This window comes from Siniperca chuatsi, linkage group LG7, assembly GCF_020085105.1.
Source record: "Siniperca chuatsi isolate FFG_IHB_CAS linkage group LG7, ASM2008510v1, whole genome shotgun sequence".
Classification (NCBI taxonomy): Eukaryota; Metazoa; Chordata; class Actinopteri; order Centrarchiformes; family Sinipercidae; genus Siniperca; species Siniperca chuatsi.
In genome coordinates, this window is record NC_058048.1 from 14,343,803 (window position 1) to 14,363,791 (window position 19,989).

Below are 19,989 nucleotides of genomic sequence, written 5' to 3' on the forward strand. Positions count from 1 at the left end.
GCGCCTGGTGGCCGGGCCTTTCCCCACGGGGCCGGCCGGGCACAGCCCCGGCGAGCGACGTGGGGCCGTCCTCCCGGACCCACCACCCGCAGGAGGATCCGTAAGGGGCCGGTGCAGAGAGATCTGGGCGGCAGTCGAAGGCAGGGGCTTGGCGACCAGATCTCCGGACACAGAAACTGGCTCTAGGGACATGGAATGTCACTTCGCTGGGGAAGGAGCCTGAGCTTGTGCGGGAGGTTGAGCGTTACCGGCTAGATATAGTCGGCCTCGCCTCCACGCACAGCCTGGGCTCTGGAACCCGTCTCCTCGAGAGGGCTGGGCGCTCCATTTCTCTGGCGTTGCCGGCGGGGAGAGCGGCGGGCTGGTGTGGGCCTGCTCATAGCCCCACAGCTCAGCCGTCACGTGTTGGAGTTTACCCCAGCGAGCGAGAGGGTCGCGTCCCTCCGCCTCGGGTGGTGGGGACAGGTCTCTCACTGTTGTGGCGGCCTACGGGCCGAACAGCAGTGCAGAGTACCAGGCCTTCTTGGAGTCCCTGGGAGGGGTACTAGACAGTGCACCACCCGGGACTCCGTTGTTCTACTGGGGACTTCAACGCCCACGTGGGCAACGACAGTGACACCTGGAGAGGGGTAATCGGAAGGAACGGCCCCCTGATCTGAACCCGGCGGTGTTCAGTTGTTGGACTTCTGTGCTGGTTACAGTTTGTCCATAACTAACACCATGTTCAAGCACACAAGGGTGTCCATCAGTGCGTGTGGCACCAGGACACCCCTAGGCGGAGAGGTCGATGATCGACTTTGTTGTCGTATCATCTGACCTCGGCCGCGTCTTGGACACTCGGGTGAAGAGAGGGGCGGAGCTGTCAACCGATCACCACCTGGTGGTGAGTTGGATCCGCTGGCGGGGAGGAAGCCGGACAGACTTGGCAGGCCCAAGCGTATCGTGAGGGTCTGCTGGGAGCGTCTGGCGGAGCCCTCTGTCAGCAGGGTCTACAACTCACACCTCCGGAGAGCTTCTCCCAGATCCCGGGAGGTTGGGGACATTGAGTCCGAGTGGACCATGTTTTCCACCTCCATTGTCGATCGGGCGGCTCGTAGCTGTGGTCGCAAGGTTTCTGGTGCCTGTCGCGGCGGCAATCCCGAACCCGGTGGTGGGCGCCGGAAGTAAGGGATGCCGTCAGGCTGAAGAAGGAGTCCTATCGGGCCTTGTTGGCTCGTGGGACTCCCGAGGCAGCTGACAGGTACCGGCAGGCTAAGCGTGCTGCAGCCCGTGTGGTCACAGAGGCAAAAACTCAGGATTGGGAGAGGTTCGGAGAGGCCATGGAGGAGGACTATCGGTCGGCCTCAAAGAAATTCTGGCAAACCGTCCGGCGGCTCAGGAGGGGAAGCAGTGCTTCACCAACACCTTGTGCGGTGCGGGTGGAGAGCTGTTGACCTCGACTGGGGATGTTGTCGGACGGTGGAAGGAATACTTTGAGGATCTCCTCAATCCCGCTGTCACGTCTTCCGAAGAGGAAGCGGAGGCTGGGGACCCGGAGGCGGACTCATCCATCACCCTGGCCGAAGTCACTGAGGTTGTTGGCAAGCTCCTTGGTGGCAAGGCTTCGGGGTGGATGAGATCCGTCCTGAGTATCTTAAGTCTCTGGATGTTGTGGGACTGTCTTGGCTGACACGTCTCTGCAACATCGCGTGGCGGTCTGGGACAGTGCCTCTGGACTGGCAGACCGGGGTGGTGGTCCCTCTGTATAAGAAGGGGGACCGGAGGGTGTGTTCCAATCACAGAGGGATCACACTTCTCAGCCTCCCCGGTAAGGTCTATTCCAGGGTACTGGAGAGGAGAATTCGTCCGATAGTCGAACCTCGGATTCAGGAGGAGCAGAGTGGTTTTCGTCCCGGTCGTGGAACACTGGACCAGCTCTATACTCTCCATCGGGTGCTCGAGGGTTCATGGGAGTTTGCCCAACCAGTCCACATGTGCTTTGTGGATCTGGAGAAGGCATTCGACCGTGTGCCCCGGGGCGCTTTGTGGGGAGTGCTCTGGGAGTATGGGGTCCGGGGCCCTTTGCTAAGGGCTGTCCGGTCCCTGTATAACCGGAGCAGGAGCTGTGTTCGCATTGCCGGCAGTAAGTCAGACCTGTTCCCGGTGCATGTTGCATCTTTCTGGACAGAATTTCTAGGCGCAGTCAGGGGCCGGAGGGTGTCCGGTTTGGGAACCACAGGATCTCATCTCTGCTGTTTGCAGATGATGTCGTTCTGATGGCTTCTTCAAACCAGGACCTGCAGCATGCACTGGGACGGTTTGCAGCCGAGTGTGAAGCAGCTGGGATGAGAATCAGCTCTTCCAAATCTGAGGCCATGGTTCTTGACCGGAAAAAGGTGGTTTGCTCTCTTCGGCGTGGGTGGGGAGTCCTTGCCCCAAGTGGAGGAGTTTAAGTATCTCGGGGTCTTGTTCACGAGTGAGGGACGGATGGAGCGTGAGATTGACAGGCGGATCGGTGCAGCGTCTGCAGTGATGCGGGCGCTGTATCGGACCGTTGTGGTAAAGAAGGAGCTGAGTCGAAAGACAAAGCTCTCGATTTACCGGTCAATCTACGCTCCTGCCCTCACCTATGGTCATGAGCTTTGGGTAGTGACCGAAAGGACAAGATCGCGGATACAAGCGGCCGAAATGGGCTTCCTCCGCCGAGTGGCTGGGCGCTCCCTTAGAGATAGGGTGAGGAGCTCAGTCACACGGGAGAGCTCGGAGTAGAGCCGCTGCTCCTCCACGTCGAGAGGAGCCAGCTGAGGTGGCTAGGGCATCTGATCCGGATGCCTCCTGGGCGCCTCCTCGGGAGGTGTTCTGGGCATGTCCCACCGGGAGGCGGCCCCGGGGAAGACCCAGGACACGCTGGAGGGACTATGTCTCTCGGCTGGCCTGGGAACGCCTCGGGATCCCCCCGGAGGAGCTGGAGGAAGTGTCTGGGGCGAAGGAAGTCTGGGAGTCCCTGCTTAGACTGCTGCCCCCGCGACCCGGCCCCGGATAAGCGGAAGAAGATGGATGGATGGACTTTAATCTTTCTCATGGTGTTCTAGTTGTAAATGCTGCTTTTGGTCATTGGTAATTTTGGTCATTTGGTCATTACACAACTGATCTGAGCATGACATGACCGCCACAGAGCTGGATGCACACATGGCAGACTGAGCCAGATGAATGTTAGTGTCTAAGTTAACTGAGGGGCAATCAGTCATAATGAGAAAGAAACAATTAATGAGTGGTTATAGGCTTGAGTGGTCATAGGCTTTTTTACAACAACAACTTTTTCAACTTTAAAAAAGAAAAAAACATTTTTTTAATTTATGTAAACGGTAGCCTACAAATTATTTTCTAATTGTTATTGGGGATAGTAATGATATTGCTATGATAGGATACAGAGTTCTGTGTCACCAACCAATACTGGAATTCAAGGTTTTCTTACTTTAGTGTGTCTGTATCTGTGTGCCTGCTCTCTATAGGATAGTAACTTCATGACATCCCTGGAGCTGGCAGTCAGATTTGGAAAAACCCTTATCATCCAAGAGATGGATGGAGTTGAACCTGTGCTCTACCCACTGCTGAGGAGGGACCTCATAGCACAGGGTACGCACACACACACACACACACACACAAACACCATTTTCATAAATAAAGTAGGTGTGGTGGGAAAAGTAATTGATTCTGCATCACAACTCTTTTGAATGTAATTCAGAGGGTTCACCAACCACTGGCTTAGTCTCTGTTCCTCTGGCTCAAGAATGAGTGAGCTTGTAGACAGCTGTAAGTATACAGAGCAAATAAGACACTTTTTATACATACAAATCCATTATTTTACACCAGTGCTGTCAGATTCACACGTACATACGCACACCAAACATGCCCTGGGTGACATATTTAAAGGACATAATTCTTCTTGACACATGGGAAAACTAAGTCTATTATATAAAACGTGGCTCTTCACATTATGTATTATATATATATATATATATATATATATATATATATATATATATATATATATATATATGTATACATATATATATATATATATATATATATATATATATATATATATATATATATATATATATATATATATATATATATATATATATATATATATATATATATATATATATATGTATATATATATATATATATATATATATATGTATACATATATATATATATATACATATATATATATGTATACATATATATATATGTATACATATATATATATATATATGTATACATATATATATATATGTATATACATATATATATATATATGTATACATATATATATATATATATATATATATATATATATATATATATATATATATATATATATATATATATATGTATATGTATATATATATATATATATATATGTATATATATATATATATATATATATGTATATATATATATATATATATATATATATATATATATATATATATATATGTATATGTATATATATATATATATATATATATATATATATATATATATATATATATATATATATGTATATATATATGTATATATATATATATATATATATATATATATATATATATATATATATATATATATGTATGTATATATATATATGTATATATATATGTATATATATATATATATGTATATGTATATGTATATATATATATATATATATGTATATGTGTATATATATATATGTATATGTATATGTGTATATATATATGTATATGTATATATATATGTATATGTATATGTGTATATATATATATATATGTATATATATATGTATATGTATATGTATATATATATGTATATGTATATGTGTATATATATATGTATATGTATATATGTATATGTATATATATGTATATGTATATATGTATATGTATATATATATGTATATATATGTATATGTATATATATGTATATGTATGTATATGTATATATGTATATGTATATATGTATGTGTATATATATATGTATATGTATATATATGTATATGTATATATATATATATATGTATATATATATATATATATAAAAAAAAAACTTTGTCCTTCACCCTCCGCGGGTGGTCTCGTCCTTCGAGCTCGGGCCACCAGAGGCCTGGGAGCTTGAGGGTTCTGCGCAGTATCTTTGCTGTTCCCAGTACTGCACTCTTCTGGACCGAGATGTCTGGTGTTCTTCCAGGGATCTGCTGTAGCCACTCCTCCAGTTTGGGGGTCACTGCCCCGAGTGCTCCGATGACCACGGGTACCACTGTTGCCTTCACCTTCCAGGCCTTCTCCAGCTCTTCTCTGAGCCCTTGGTACTTCTCTAATTTCTCATGTTCCTTTTTTCCTGATGTTGCCATCACTTGGTATTGCCACGCCAACCACAACGGCTTTCCTCTGCTGTTTGTCAACCACCACGATGTCAGGCTGGTTCGCCATTACCATTCTGTCAGTCTGGATCTAGAAGTCCCACAGGATCTTGGCTCGGTCATTCTCTACCACCTTTGGAGGTGTTTCCCACTTTGACCTCGGGGTTTCCAGTCCATACTCAGTGCAGATGTTCCTGTACACTATGCCAGCTACTTGGTTATGGCGCTCCATGTATGCTTTTCCTGCCAGCATCTTACACCCTGCAGTTATGTGCTGGATTGTCTCAGGGGCCTCTTTGCACAGCCTACACCTTGGGTCTTGTAGATCTGGGCATCTATTGCTCTGGTGCTCAGGGCCTGCTCCTGTGCAGCCATGATGAGTGCCTCTGTGCTGTCCTTCAATCCAGCCCGCTCTAGCCATTGGTAGGACTTCTTGATATCAGCCACTTCAGTTATGTTCCGGTGGTACATCCCATGTAGGGGTTTGTCCTCCCATGATGGTCCTTCCTCCAGCACGTCTTCCTCTGTTCCCCATTGCCTGAGACATTCCCTGAGCACGTCATCTGTTGGGGCCTTATCTTGGATGTACTTGTGGATCTTGGATGTTTCATCCTGGATAGTGGCTCTCACACTCTCTAGTCCACGGCCGCCTTCCTTACGGCTAGCGTACAGTCTCAGGGTGCTGGATTTGGGATGGAACCCTCCATGCATGGTGAGGAGCTTTCGCGTCTTAACGTCTGTGGTCTGTATCTCTTCCTTTGGCCACCTTATTATTCCCGCAGGGTATCTGATCACTGGTAGGGGCGTAGCTGTTTATTGCCTGGGCCTTGTTCTTGCCATTGAGCTGACTTCTTAGGACTTGCCTTACTCGTTGGAGGTATTTGGCCATTGCCGTCTTCCTTGTTGCCTCTTCGAGGTTGCCATTTGCCTGTGGTATTCCAAGGTACTTGTAACCATCCTCAATGTCTGCTATTGTTCCTTCTGGGAGTGAGACCCCTTCTGTGTGGACTACCTTCCCTCTCTTTGTCACCATTCGACTGCACTTCTCAAGCCCGAATGACATCCCAATGTCAGAGCTGTAGATCCTGGTGGTGTGGATCAGTGAGTCGATGTCCCGCTCGCTCTTAGCGTATAGCTTGATGTCATCCATGTAGAGGAGGTGACTGATGGTGGCCCCGTTCCTGAGTCGGTATCCATAGCCAGTCTTGTTGATTATTTGGCTGAGGGGGTTCAGTCCTATGCAGAACAGCAGTGGGGACAGAGCATCTCCTTGGTATATGCCACATTTGATGGATACTTGTGCAAGTGGCTTGCCATTGGCCTCAAGGGTGGTTTTCCACAGCCTCATCGAGTTCGCAATGAAGTGTCTTAGAGTCCTGTTGATGTTGTACATCTCTAAGCATTCAGTGATCCATGTGTGCGCCATTGAGTCATATGCTTTCTTGTAATCAATCCAGGCAGTGCACAGGTTGGTGTGTCGGGCTCTGCAGTCTTGGGTGACTGTTCTGTCAACCAGGAGTTGGTGTTTGGCTCCTCTGGTTCCTCTGCCAATGCTCTTCTGTGCTTTGCTCATGTATTGATCCATGTGTCCACTTATCTTAGCCGCGATGATGCCTGACATGAGCTTCCATGTTGTGGAGAGACAGGTTATTGGCCGATTGTTGGATGGGACTGTACCCTTTGCGGGATCCTTCAGGATCAGGATTGTGCGCCCTTCGGTAAGCCATTCAGGGTGCGTCCCATCTCTTAGCAGCTGGTTCATTTGTGCTGCTAGGCGCTCGTGGAGTGCAGTGAGCTTCTTTAGCCAGTAGGTGTGGATCCTGTCAGGGCCCGGTGCTGTCCAGTTCTTCATACCTGAGACTCTTTATATATATATAATATATATTTATATATGTATATATATATGTATGTATATATGTATGTATATATGTATGTATGTATATATATTTATATGTATATATGTGTATATGTGTATATATGTGTATATGGGTATATATGTGTATATGGGTATATATGTATATATGTGTATATGTATATATATATATATGTATATATATGTATGTATATATATTTATATGTATATATATGTGTATATATATAAGTATATATGTATATATGTATATATGTATATATATATGTGTATATATGTATATATGTATATATATGTATGTATATATATATGTGTGTGTGTGTGTGTGTTATCAAAGTGCTTAACAAAGTTGAAAGAGAAGCACATTTGTGAAACATCAAACACTCTTTCCATGGTCATTTTAAGAAGTCATGGTAATTACATGCAGTATAACCTTTTTAATCCAAAGTCCTCAGAACGAGTGGTTGTTTGAGCCACTGAAGAATTCAGACAGCTGAAATACTTTGCAGTTATTGGAAATTAATATTTATTATATAAAATCAACATGCAGATGTGCTCTGTACTGCTTTGTTCATTCTGTCTTATGGATAAATGCTACTTGAAATTCTCTAATGAAAATAAAAAGAGATCCACAAAAATACATCTTATGTTCAAGTTCATGCATTGCTATCTGCCTATGTGATTTCACCTTTGATATTTTAGTTTCTTGGCTTAGATAATTGCATACCAATTGCAGTTGCAAACAGCTGCTTTAATCATATAGGTACGTGTAAACAGAGGTTGGAAACATACCTGTGAAAATGAGGGTGATTCATAAGGCTATTGAACAACCGGGGGAGAGGTGGTTGTCTATTTGAAGCTGAATTGGAAAGAGTGGGGGCAGAGAAAGTGTGAGAAAGGGCAAGTTATCCACTTAAAAGTGGTGTTGAACAGGATGGAAAAAAAGAGGCGAGACAAAGGCATGGCAGTACTGCATTGCAGACATCTAGAAGACAGAGAGTAGAGGAGAAAGTAAAAGGGTGAAGATAGGATAGTGGCCGCTGAAGAAAAAGTTACAAGCCTGTATGATCAGTATATGTTGTTAACAGAGACTCTTTTTTTCTGTCCGACTTTGACACATATGTGCACACACAGGTCCTAGATATGTGGTTCAAATAGGAGACAAGGTTATTGATTACAATGAGGACTTCCGTCTCTTCATGGCAACACGGAATCCCACCCCCTTCATACCCCCTGATGCTATTTCCGTGGTTACAGAGGTCAACTTCACTACCACAAGGGCAGGCTTGCGAGGGCAGGTAAGCTACGTAACCTACACTCGAACACAAACACATACACAATCTACTATAATAGCCCAGCAGTAAATAGTACCTTTGTGAATCTCTGTTTATTTTTGTTGACACTTTGTTGGAACAGTTTTGATTAAACTCTGTGGTGTGTGAGGCCAAAGTCTGTGGTGGTGTTTTGTAAAATAAAATAATACAATGAAATAAAATAAAAAAAATCTCCTCCTACTGTGACAAAATATGCTGCAGATTTTCTGTTTTTCAACTGGCAGTTTGACTCAGTTTTGTGCTTAGTGCTTCATGAGCAAAATCCATGTGGAACAAGTGCTTTTATAGTGGAATAATACAGTGTACTGTATAAAGACAGTATGCATTGTATGTTGTAGTCATACTGTGTGTGTTTCTGTAGTCATACTGTTTGTCCACTTACCCACTTACCCATTTGTTTGTGTGTGTGTGTGTGTGTGTGTGTGTGCGTGTGCATTAGCTGCTAGCCTTGACCATCCAGCAGGAGAAGCCAGAATTGGAGACTGAAAAAACAAGACTACTACAACAAGAAGAGGACAAGAAGATACAGCTGGCTCAGTTGGAAGAATCACTGTTAGAGGTACACATGCAGACATACGGCATAGACTGTGAGAACAAAGTCGAGGAGAAATCTACCATCATTTTGGACTACTTATTTTATTTACTTTTTCTTCTAGGAGTACTTGGAGAGCTTGTTGCTGGGGCAGTACCTTACACTGTATTACTTATATTACAGTACCCCAACCATTTGTACCTACAAAAGCACAATTATATACCCTAGTGATAAAAATGTACTTTTAATCAATACATAATCATTAGACAATGTTGAGAAAATCAGTGTGCAACTTTTCTCCCAATTTGGAAATCTCAGTTCCCCCTGCACTGCAGACCTTGTTGTTGCTAACTTCCACTGTTGGTCTGAGGAGTTTGTAGTAGACCGAATGAGACAATGTGTTCAAACCAAGCAGGAGATGTTGCTAGTGCTGCAACAAGGATGTGATCTGTCACCAGCTTCCCTCCTGTGAACACTGCCAGATGTGTTTGATGGAGCACTCAGCCAAGCCAGAAGCACCACTGCTGGGAATTGAACCTATGTCTCTGTGGTGGTGGAGGAGTGCTTTTTCCTCTGCACCACCCAGCCTTAATCAGTGGGCTACCTTAGCTGACTTTAATAATGGCATTTTTAGTTCAGGGGGAATTTGTGGAAATTTGTACCTTAAACAATCAGAAACAATTTTAGAACTTTATGGTGAATCAAAATGTATGCAGCTGGGACCATTATGTTCCTGTAATGGTACATCTGCATGCATCTAAGTAGCAACCTTTAGCTGTCAGCTTAAATTTTAGGTTATGTCAATGCATATCCAATTACTGTTTGAGAACTAGATCTCTTTTGTACCTGCAAAACAGATGGCAGCATTGTCTCCCTGAAAATGTCATATTAAATCTTCTGGAAGCCTTAGGATTTTAATAGGAAAGTTAATAGGGAGTAAAATCACAGTCATTCTTGTGTTGTATTTTTTTTTTCACTTATTCGTGCACTTCAAACTTTCGAAATTTGTAGGCAGTCGTTTTGTCATTTTACATCCACGGTAATGGGAATATGGAGCCAAAACATCAAACACTCCCTGTACTTCCAGGCAAAAACATACAAAACCTAATGCATATATACTTTCATAATCAAACACACACATACACATACAGTTGATGGACATTGTTACACATAGACACTCAAACTAATGATCATTTTTTTGTGGGAAACACACACACACACACACACACACACACACACACACACACACACACACAAAGAGATAGTGCCAAGAGCAGGATGTCAGTGCTTCAGTGGTACTAGACATGTAATTATTCTAGAATTGTAGGAGCATATTCGACTTGACATTTCCATGCTCCAATGCTTTCTCATCTATTTTATTTGAATTTATTTGAATTCATTTTATCAGTTCGTTTCAGAGAATAGATTCCACAGGATGAAGTGGGCAAGTCATGGCACTCACTGAAAAAGCCCCACATCAGGCTATTCTAAAACAACAACTTTTGCTTCTGCAAATTTTATCAGATCACAGATTTTAGCCAATTGACAGATACATGGCAACATACTCTCTCCTTGTGTTTCCCCCCACCCCTCTTCTCTTCTTCTCTCTTACTTTTAATACATAATTACTTACTCAATTACTCCCTTTCTGTCTCAGTCTAATCCTTGCCATATCTTTTGTTTGTACGTGTCTGTCCATCTGTCTGTCTTTTTTCTGTGTCAGACCCTGGCTACAGCTCAGGGTAATATTCTGGAGAACAGGGAGCTAATAGACAGTCTGAACCAGACCAAGGCAAGCAGTGCCCTGATCCAGGAGTCACTATTGGAATCACACAGGCTGCAGGCATCTCTGGACCAGGTACTGTACTTCAGACACACACACATACACAAAATCTGAAAAAATGTCATCAAAAACAGTGTTTTCTGGCCTACCTCACTGCACTACTTTTTATGTGGTTTAATTAATTTTTAAAAGCTGTATTGGTCATAAAAAAAATGAAAAAGTGGGGTCAGTTATAGTTGATTATATTTAAAAAAAAAACAAAAAAAAACTTTTTCCTTCACCCTCCGCGGGTGGTCTCATCCTTCGAGCTCGGGTCCTCCACCAGAGGCCTGGGAGCCTGAGGGTTCTGCGCAGTATCTTTGCTGCACAGAGGCACTCATCATGGCTGCACAGGAGCAGGCCCTGAGCACCAGAGCAATAGATGCCCAGATCTACCACACCAGACAAAACCCAAGGTGTAGGCTGTGCAAAGAGGCCCCTGAGACAATCCAGCACATAACTGCAGGGTGTAAGATGCTGGCAGGGAAAGCATACATGGAGCGCCATAACCAAGTGGCTGGCATAGTGTACAGGAACATCTGCACTGAGTATGGACTGGAAACCCCGAGGTCAAAGTGGGAAACACCTTCAAAGGTGGTAGAGAATGACCAAGCCAAGATCCTGTGGGATTTCAGATTCAGACTGACAGAATGGTAAAGGCGAACCAGCCTGACATCGTGGTGGTGGACAAACAGCAGAGGAAAGCCGTTGTGGTTGACGTGGCGATACCAAGCGATGGCAACATCAGGAAAAAGGAACATGGGAAACTAGAGAAATACCAAGGGCTCAGAGAAGAGCTGGAGAAGGCCTGGAAGGTGAAGGCAACAGTGGTGCCCGTGGTCATTGGAGCACTCGGGGCAGTGACCCCCAAACTGGAGGAGTGGCTACAGCAGATCCCTGGAAGAACACCAGACATCTCAGTCCAGAAAAATGCAGTACTAGGAACAGCAAAGATAGAAGTTGTTTTTTTAATAAAAAAAACTTTTATTTATATATATATATATATATATATATATATATATATATATATATATATATATATATATATATATATATATATATATATATATATATATATCTATATAGATATAGATATATATATATCTATATAGATATAGATATATATATATAGAGATATAGATATATATATATAGATATATATAGATATAGATATATATATAGAGATATAGATATATATATATAGATAGATATAGATATAGATATATATATATATATAGATATATATATATCTATATCTATATATATAGATATATATATATATATATATATATAGATATATATATATATATATATATATATATATATATATATATATATATATATATATATATATATATATATATATATATATATATATATATATATATATAGATATATATATATCTATATATATATAGATATATATATATAGATAGATAGATATAGATAAGAGACTTTTTGATGATTAAAACTAATCGGAATAAAACAAAGTAGGTATACATGGTATATATGTGACATATTTTAAATGTATTGTTATGTTTCAATTAACCAGTTGATCTGTAAAAATAAACTAAATAATAATCACATTTTTAACCCAGATTTTTGTCATATTTACTATATTTTATTCCGACTATATCCTAGTGGTATTTGTAATTCAGTTTTACCATTTCAAAGAGAATCAGTCTTAACTGATAGTAGTTGATTACTGTAGTGTAATAACGAAGCATCATCAGCATGGTTTAGTTATGGTATTTCCCTTCACAACAACTGCTATACTCTTCTAACTCACTGATCTGAGAGACAGAGAGAGAGGCGGCTGTGGCTCAGGAGGAAGAGCGGTAGGGTTCAATCCCCGGCTCCTCCTGTCCACATGTCAACGTGTCCTTGGGCAACTGAACACTGAACACCGATGGTCAGTCCAGTACCTTGCATTGTAGCTCGCTGCCATCTGTGTGTGAATGGGTAATTGAGAGGCAAATTGTAAATACAATTGGATAAAAGCGCTATATAAATGCAGCCATTTACCATTTATATATAAATGCAGTCATTTAGAGAGAGAATGTAGATTGAGGGCTGTGACGGAGAGAGAGACACAGAGCGAGCGCAGACGACAGAGAGACTAAGGTAGAGGGAGGCATATGACAGAGAAAGACACAGATTGCGACAGTCAGAGATACAGACAGAGATAAAATGTGTTGAACGTATAATGACAATGACATGATCAGTCTGCAAATGTAAGATGACGTTTGTGTCATTTTTGGAACAAAGCATCATCTTATATTCAGTACTTTTGTTGAAAGTTTAGGCTATTATCTACAATGATGCAGTATTATCTAGTACAAACAAGCACAAACATTTCAACCCAACAGGTAAACAAACTCACAGCCACTCACTGCACAAACTGCTACAAACATCCGATTGCACAGATGCACAAGCATCGAGCAATTGTAGATGCATTACATAATCATCCTCTAGGGTGCAGTGTTAGACCAGAACTGTTTTTGTATTTTTCTCTTAGATGTTTTTATTTTTTTATCCCTCCCCTGTTTCGGTCTTTCTCATACACACCTCCCTGTTTCCCTCACATTTCCTGTCTTGTCAAACCTCATGCTGTCTATCCTCATTTTTCTTTCTCGCTCCTTCCATTTTGATTGAAATAAGCATTTTCTATTCTAATTTTCTGCTTATCCATCCCCATATAAATCCCTTTCCCTGCCATCCATCCATCTGTTGTACATTCTGTAACTCTTTAAAACATGTGTGGTTCTTTTTCTCTTTTTCTTCTTGCTGTCTTTCGCTCCCCCTTTCTCTCTCTCCTTTCTTTTTCTCTTGCTTCTTGTTTTTATTCTAGGAGCGGGATGCCTACTTGCCTCTTTCAGAGAGTGCCAGCAAGATGTATTTTGTCATCACAGACCTGTCGAAGATCAACAATATGTACCGCTTCAGCCTTGCTTCTTTTCTGCGCCTCTTCCAAAGGGCTCTTCAGGCCAAGAAGGTGACTGGATGCCACACAACTTTTATAATACTTTTAACACGTTTTCATCTAGCACAGCAGTGTTTTGACATGTTTATCTTGCAAAATTCTTCCAAATTACATGCCCTTGAACTGAATCCAACATCAATACAACACCTTCACGCAACTAGACTAGTAAATAAATCATTCAGTAGATAAAAGAAATACTAATACGCATACTCAAAAGTAGATTTTCCTGTACACACATTACAGTTTGCCAGTCTTGGCATAAAGGGTAACACAACTTGACGTCACACACACACACACACACACATTTAACTGTGAAAGCCATTATTCTCCTTCGCATTTTATAGGAAACTGTCTAAAATAGCAATGCTCCTCTCCTAAAATCTGCTTTAAGTTTAAACTGTGATTCTTTTAGTGTATTTGATGAAATACAATCAGTCACGTTTATTTATCACATGTAATCATATAAGGTGCAATCACAGTGAAATGTAACAGCTTATGAGTTTGTTGACCTCACTCATGGGGCGATGTCTGCATGTTAACCCAGGAACAAATGTTGCTAAGCAGTTTCCGCTTCACGGAAAATGGTCTTTTTCACCATCATTGCTTTGTTGTTAGTCCCAGAGAAAAGTTGCAGGAATATTATCCATAAGACAAACTAGAAAAAAAGTAAGTAAAAAGTAGAGCAAAAAAGTTTTTTACAATTGTCTATGATGAAAAAAGGCAAAAGTAATATCTAGAAAAGTCCCAGTGATGCAATAATGCATAGTCCTAATTAATTAGACATTGTTTTAGTGTGATGCCAGCTGATTAATGCTAAGGTGTTTCAAGTGCAGCTTCAAGGAATAGTTGTGGGAAATAGTCTTATTCACTTTCTGGCAGAGAGTTAGATGAGGACATTCCTACCACCTTCATAACTGTTAAATATAAGGCTACAGGTAGCAGCTGGTTATCTTAGCTTAACACAAACACTGGAAACAGGGGGAAACAGCTAGCCTCTCTGTCCAGCGGCACCTCTAAAGCTTACTAATTAATACGTTAATAACTAAGTAATATCTTATTTGTTTAATCCATAAAAAAACTGAAGTGAAAAAACATCAATCTGCCATTTTACAGGTTATGTGCCGGACTATTTCTTGACCAGGCACAGTAACTTTTCCAAAATGTCAAACTATTCCTTTAAAAAGTTGTGTGCTTTTATAACTCCTCTTTTGAGGATTGGCTGGACAAAAAAATGCATCCATGATGGTGGGGTTACTTTTAAAGTACAAATAAAACATCCTGCTATAGTGTCCTTGCTTAACTATGACACATGAAAGTGCAGCCACCCTCACATGATGTGAAGATGCAACAACAAATGAAATTGACTTTGTGTAGCTTGATGCATCCATGTTTGCATTCTTTTATAGTGTATTTTTCAGAATCAGATTCAGCTTTGTTGGCCAAGTATGTGTACGCAAACAAGTAATGGGTTTTCTTTGCTTGTGCATGTAGAGGAACAGCAGACAATGATTATTATTCTTTTTTTTACTTTACCCAAGGTATAGACATAAAATCATGAAGTATTATTATTCTACAACATTGTTTGTGTCAGTTATAGAAGTAGTAGTTTTTGTACACTTGGTACAAACATGAGTTCAAGATAATACACATTGTGATTGAAATACTGTACCTTTGCTGTTTGAGAATATTTAGTTCAGTGCAGTTTATTTTTGATAAACTGGGCTTGATTCTATTTACTTTATTTAGAATATTTTATTTTACTTGATGTCAGCTTGATTTACTTCAGCTCATTTTTGTTTTCTTCAGCAAGTTTATCTCAGTCTGACCTGTGCAGCTGGAGAGCATCATGTCCATCGCACTGCTGTTCTCCATCTGAGCCCAAAACACTGTCTGATAACCAGAGCACACACAGGCACACACGCTCACACACACACACACACACACACACACAGACAGACATTGGTTTGAGAGATTGAGCACTAATTCCCCAAATCCTGTGTGGGTTGTTAGAGCCAGTGCTGTCATCCAAGAATGTCACCAGGCAGCAGCTGGTCACCACTGTGTGTGTGTGTGTGTGTGTGTGTGTGTGTGTGTGTGTGTGTGTGTGTGTGTGTGTGTGTGTGTGTGTAGGTAGGCTTGTGGACACATTCTATGAGTGTGGTCAGAATACTGCATTGATTCATGGACTCTCCCTCCCTTTATAACTTTTGGTTGTTTTTTGTATTGAATGAGCAAGTTTAATTTGCCATGAGCTGCAGATGGTTACCGAGATCTGGAAGAGAATTTTAACCTCTCATGTCTGACATAACACACTGAACAGTACTCTTATTTGCACACACACATACACACAAACACATTAACAGACACACACCACAGCCCCTTTTACATAGTCTAATCAAGGCGGAAATGTTGCGCCGTTATTCCGCCTTGCCGTTCTGTACAAAACGTACGAACATGCAGTGGGGAGCATTGTTGTGCCACCATTAAGCCGGCAGTGGAGATAGTAACAGCCGAATCGACGTCTGTGTAAAATGGGGGAGCCAGCAGGGCCATGGATGTATAAAGTTAACTGGATACAGCATTGGAAACGAGGCCCCGTTCATTCCTATGAAAGTTGCTCAGTGGCACATAAAGCCAAAAAAGTTTGATTTAAAATTACCCAGATCTTCCGCATAGTCTCCGCATCTGTGCGGCCCATAATGCAAGCGCACTAGCGTTTCCTTTAACCCCACCTCCCAACAGGGCGGCGCAGTCTTGTGGCTCTGATATGCATCCATTAGGCCTAGGAAAATAACTCTGGATTTGACTATTAGTGAATTTTACAACTTTTAGGACATAATGACTTAAATAAGGGCTATTTAAGTGTTTGTACTGGGAAATTGATGTACCTCAAAAAACATTATCTGCTGATTTACAGACGTCTCTTTCACAATGTAAGTTTATGGGAAAATGTCTTTTTGGGCCAGTGTAAATCACTTGACGGACCCGGAAGTTGTAAATACTCTGTTTAAAAAAGGCTAACGTCTATGCTCAAGCGCTGTATACACAAAGTGTTATCTTGCACTCACTAAACACAAGTGTTTACATGAAATACATGCTTGCAGAAACAGAGATTCAGGCAGGAGAAATAGAAGGACGGACATGCTGAACTGGGAATAGAGAACCGAAAGAGAGAAATCCATCTGGAATTTCTCTTTTTCTCATCATTTCCCTTCAGCTCTCTGGCATTTTCTCTGTGTCTGATTCTCATGCTCCAATTCTTCTGTTTCATTATTGCTATTGGATTTTCTTCCTCTTCTTATCTCACCCTTGTGTATCTAAGGGATGTTTCTATTCCATACTGTATATACATTCGCTGACAGTTTTACTGCCATCCCACCTTATCCTAAAAGATACTTAAAGGGGAACACCAGCTTCCACCAACACAAACTAATGAAAACGTGTGAAAGAGAAGAAAAAAGATACAGGTTAAATGTGTGTCTTTGTGTGTTGTTGTTGGCTGTTGAACGAACCTGAGACATTCAGGTTACCCTGATGTTACAGAAAGAAATAAAAATGTCACAGCTAACTTTTTTTATTTTGTCGCGGGTCACACACCTAGCACATGTTTAGCTAGAATCAAAAGCACATAACACACAGACACATACTACTGTATCATATTAATAAGAAAAAAATCTTTAATTATCTTTAGTGACAGCATATTCCTCATTCCTTATCTCACCATTTTAACTGCCCCTTCTCTTTTTGTCCTTTTCCCTCTCTCATTGTGTGCATGTCTGTATGTATGTGTGTGCGTTTTAGGAAGCAGAGAATACCGAAGCCAGGATTGCTGCTTTGGAGGCCAACTTGAAGAATATGGTGTATGAGTATGTCTGCCGGTCACTTTTCAAGGTATTTACACACACACAGAAATAGAACAAGTGAGGTTTTGAGAATCTCTAAAAATTCATGTCATCACTCCAGCGGTTTGTATAGGGGATACGTGGGTAGTGACAACAAGTGAGGCATTTTGGTTGATGTAAACCATCAGATGGGGTTGCATTGCAAAACAGGATCAGCCTGTTTTAAAATACACATTTTTTTAGGAAGACAGTTTTATATCTGCCTTGTTGTTCCTTGTTAAGTTGATTCAAATGATGGGCTCTGAATACTGCAATCGGCCATAAACACATCACTCATCATGAGCCAAACTCACAGCTACAGAGAAATTCCTTTGCCAAGCTACCTAATGTTGTTTTGAAAAAATATGTCATTGTGTTCAGTTTCACATGTCTCACACTGTTAAAAAAAAAAAGTAAACTTAATTAATCTTACAAAGCTCAACAGGCAATTTGGCACAGCATAGCCTAAACTGAAATATGGACTGAACCACTAAAATACAACATGTACCTCCAACAAATATTAAGATTTATTCTTATTAGAGAAACTAATATTCTCCCCCAATCCTCTCTCTCTCACTACTATCACAGTTTGTTGTATCTGGCCTTCCAGCCAATGCATAATGCAAGGTTTAAGCTGACCGGCTAAAAGTAGTAGGTTACATGTTTTATAAGTAACAAGGTTGGTTTGTCTCCAGCAGATGCACTGAAATCTGTGTGATTTAGTAATGTAAATTAGTAGTACAGTGGTATTTTTATTGATCATTTAGACCCAATGCACAGTCAGGTAAACACATACATTTACACGCTTATACAATCAAACCTCTGCAACTAACACAGTAATGAAGTGTCAAATAGCAATCATTGCATTGATCAGGCAGCAAATGGTAAATGTAATTTCTCTGTCTTGTGTGTGTGTGTGTGTGTGTGTGTGTGTGTGTGTGTGTGTGTGTGTGTGTGTGTGTGTGCAGGTAGAGTCAGGGTGGCTGTTAACCACTGATCACATCTGTAGGCTAGCAAACGAACACTTGCACACAAACACACACATACATGCACACACACGTAAGATATAGACAGCAGCAGCCCAGTTATTAGCAGAGAGGAAACATTGGACTGTATTATCAGTGCTCCTTTCAACACCCCCGTCTGTGCTACAAAGAAGAGGGGAGAGGAGAGAGGTGGGAGAAGGAGTCCAATGAAAAGTTAATGAGCAAGAGAGAACAAAAAATTAGGAAAGCATAATGGGAGAAAAAAAAGAAGAGGATAATGGAATCAAGATTAGAAAACATCTTGATATATACATATTTGGAAACAAATAAGCAAACCACCCCATATTTTTTAAATATCTGTATTTTTTATGACAGTGAACTGATTCAGCTTAATAAGGTATTGATTGAGCATGGCTAGACACATCAAAGCTGTGATTAAGAATCAGGATTACTCCACCAAATATAGATTGTTGAACCTCTCATGAACAAAGATTGTTTTTTATTTTATGGGTGTATTGTTAAGTTTATGTTCTTTAGTTTCTTATGTTTTATACATGTTTTATATTTTGAACAGCTTTCATTTTCTCCAAATAAATGTCCTGAAAGAGAATATTTTCATTTGAAATTTAAATGAAATTAAGTCCATGTTAAACTATACTGCCTGGATATGCCCATGTAATTTGAATTTTAATTAAAATGAATAAATACCACACATATAAACACAAAAGCTGCCTTGCTATCTCAGTCTTGTTGTAACTAAGATATCTGCTGAAAAAATAAATTTGTACATGGACAGATTTAGCTACTACGTCCACGAACTTCATATGTATTTTTAAGCTAGTAGCGCCATGTCACCGACTCACCGGCACAGCTGGAGGAGGATGCCAGAGTGTAACATTATGGCTGAACAGAGTTTCCATGTGATCCAAACATTTCCAATAACTCCAGAGCGTTCAAAAGTCCAAAAGTCAAACTTTGTTGAAAAAGATAGATCATAGTAATCATTTCCAAAATTCACAGCATGTTTTTATCTAACGAAATATTCTGCTTCAATCCCTGTTTGTTGGCGTTTAACCTTTCAAAAACAACATTTTCACTGTGGTCACAAACTGTTTGCTCTCCAGCTTGTTGCAAACAAGGGAAGCACGCACCTGGCAAAGGAATATTTTTAGTGATGAGCATGCTGTGATGTCAA

The 19,989-nt window shown here is 40.9% G+C and overlaps 1 protein-coding gene across 7 annotated transcripts in view; it reads left to right on the forward strand.

The window, feature by feature from the left end:
• Positions 1-19,989, forward strand: part of LOC122879450 (cytoplasmic dynein 2 heavy chain 1) — a 125,591-nt gene that overhangs the window by 53,752 nt on the left and 51,850 nt on the right. For all 7 annotated transcript variants that reach the window (XM_044203550.1, XM_044203553.1, XM_044203551.1 and 4 more), the window contains 6 exons: positions 3,492-3,615; positions 8,391-8,554; positions 9,030-9,149; positions 10,846-10,980; positions 13,796-13,939; positions 17,729-17,818. In XM_044203550.1, the coding sequence (XP_044059485.1) occupies positions 3,492-3,615; positions 8,391-8,554; positions 9,030-9,149; positions 10,846-10,980; positions 13,796-13,939; positions 17,729-17,818 (777 nt within the window). The remainder of the gene's footprint in view (positions 1-3,491; positions 3,616-8,390; positions 8,555-9,029; positions 9,150-10,845; positions 10,981-13,795; positions 13,940-17,728; positions 17,819-19,989) is intronic.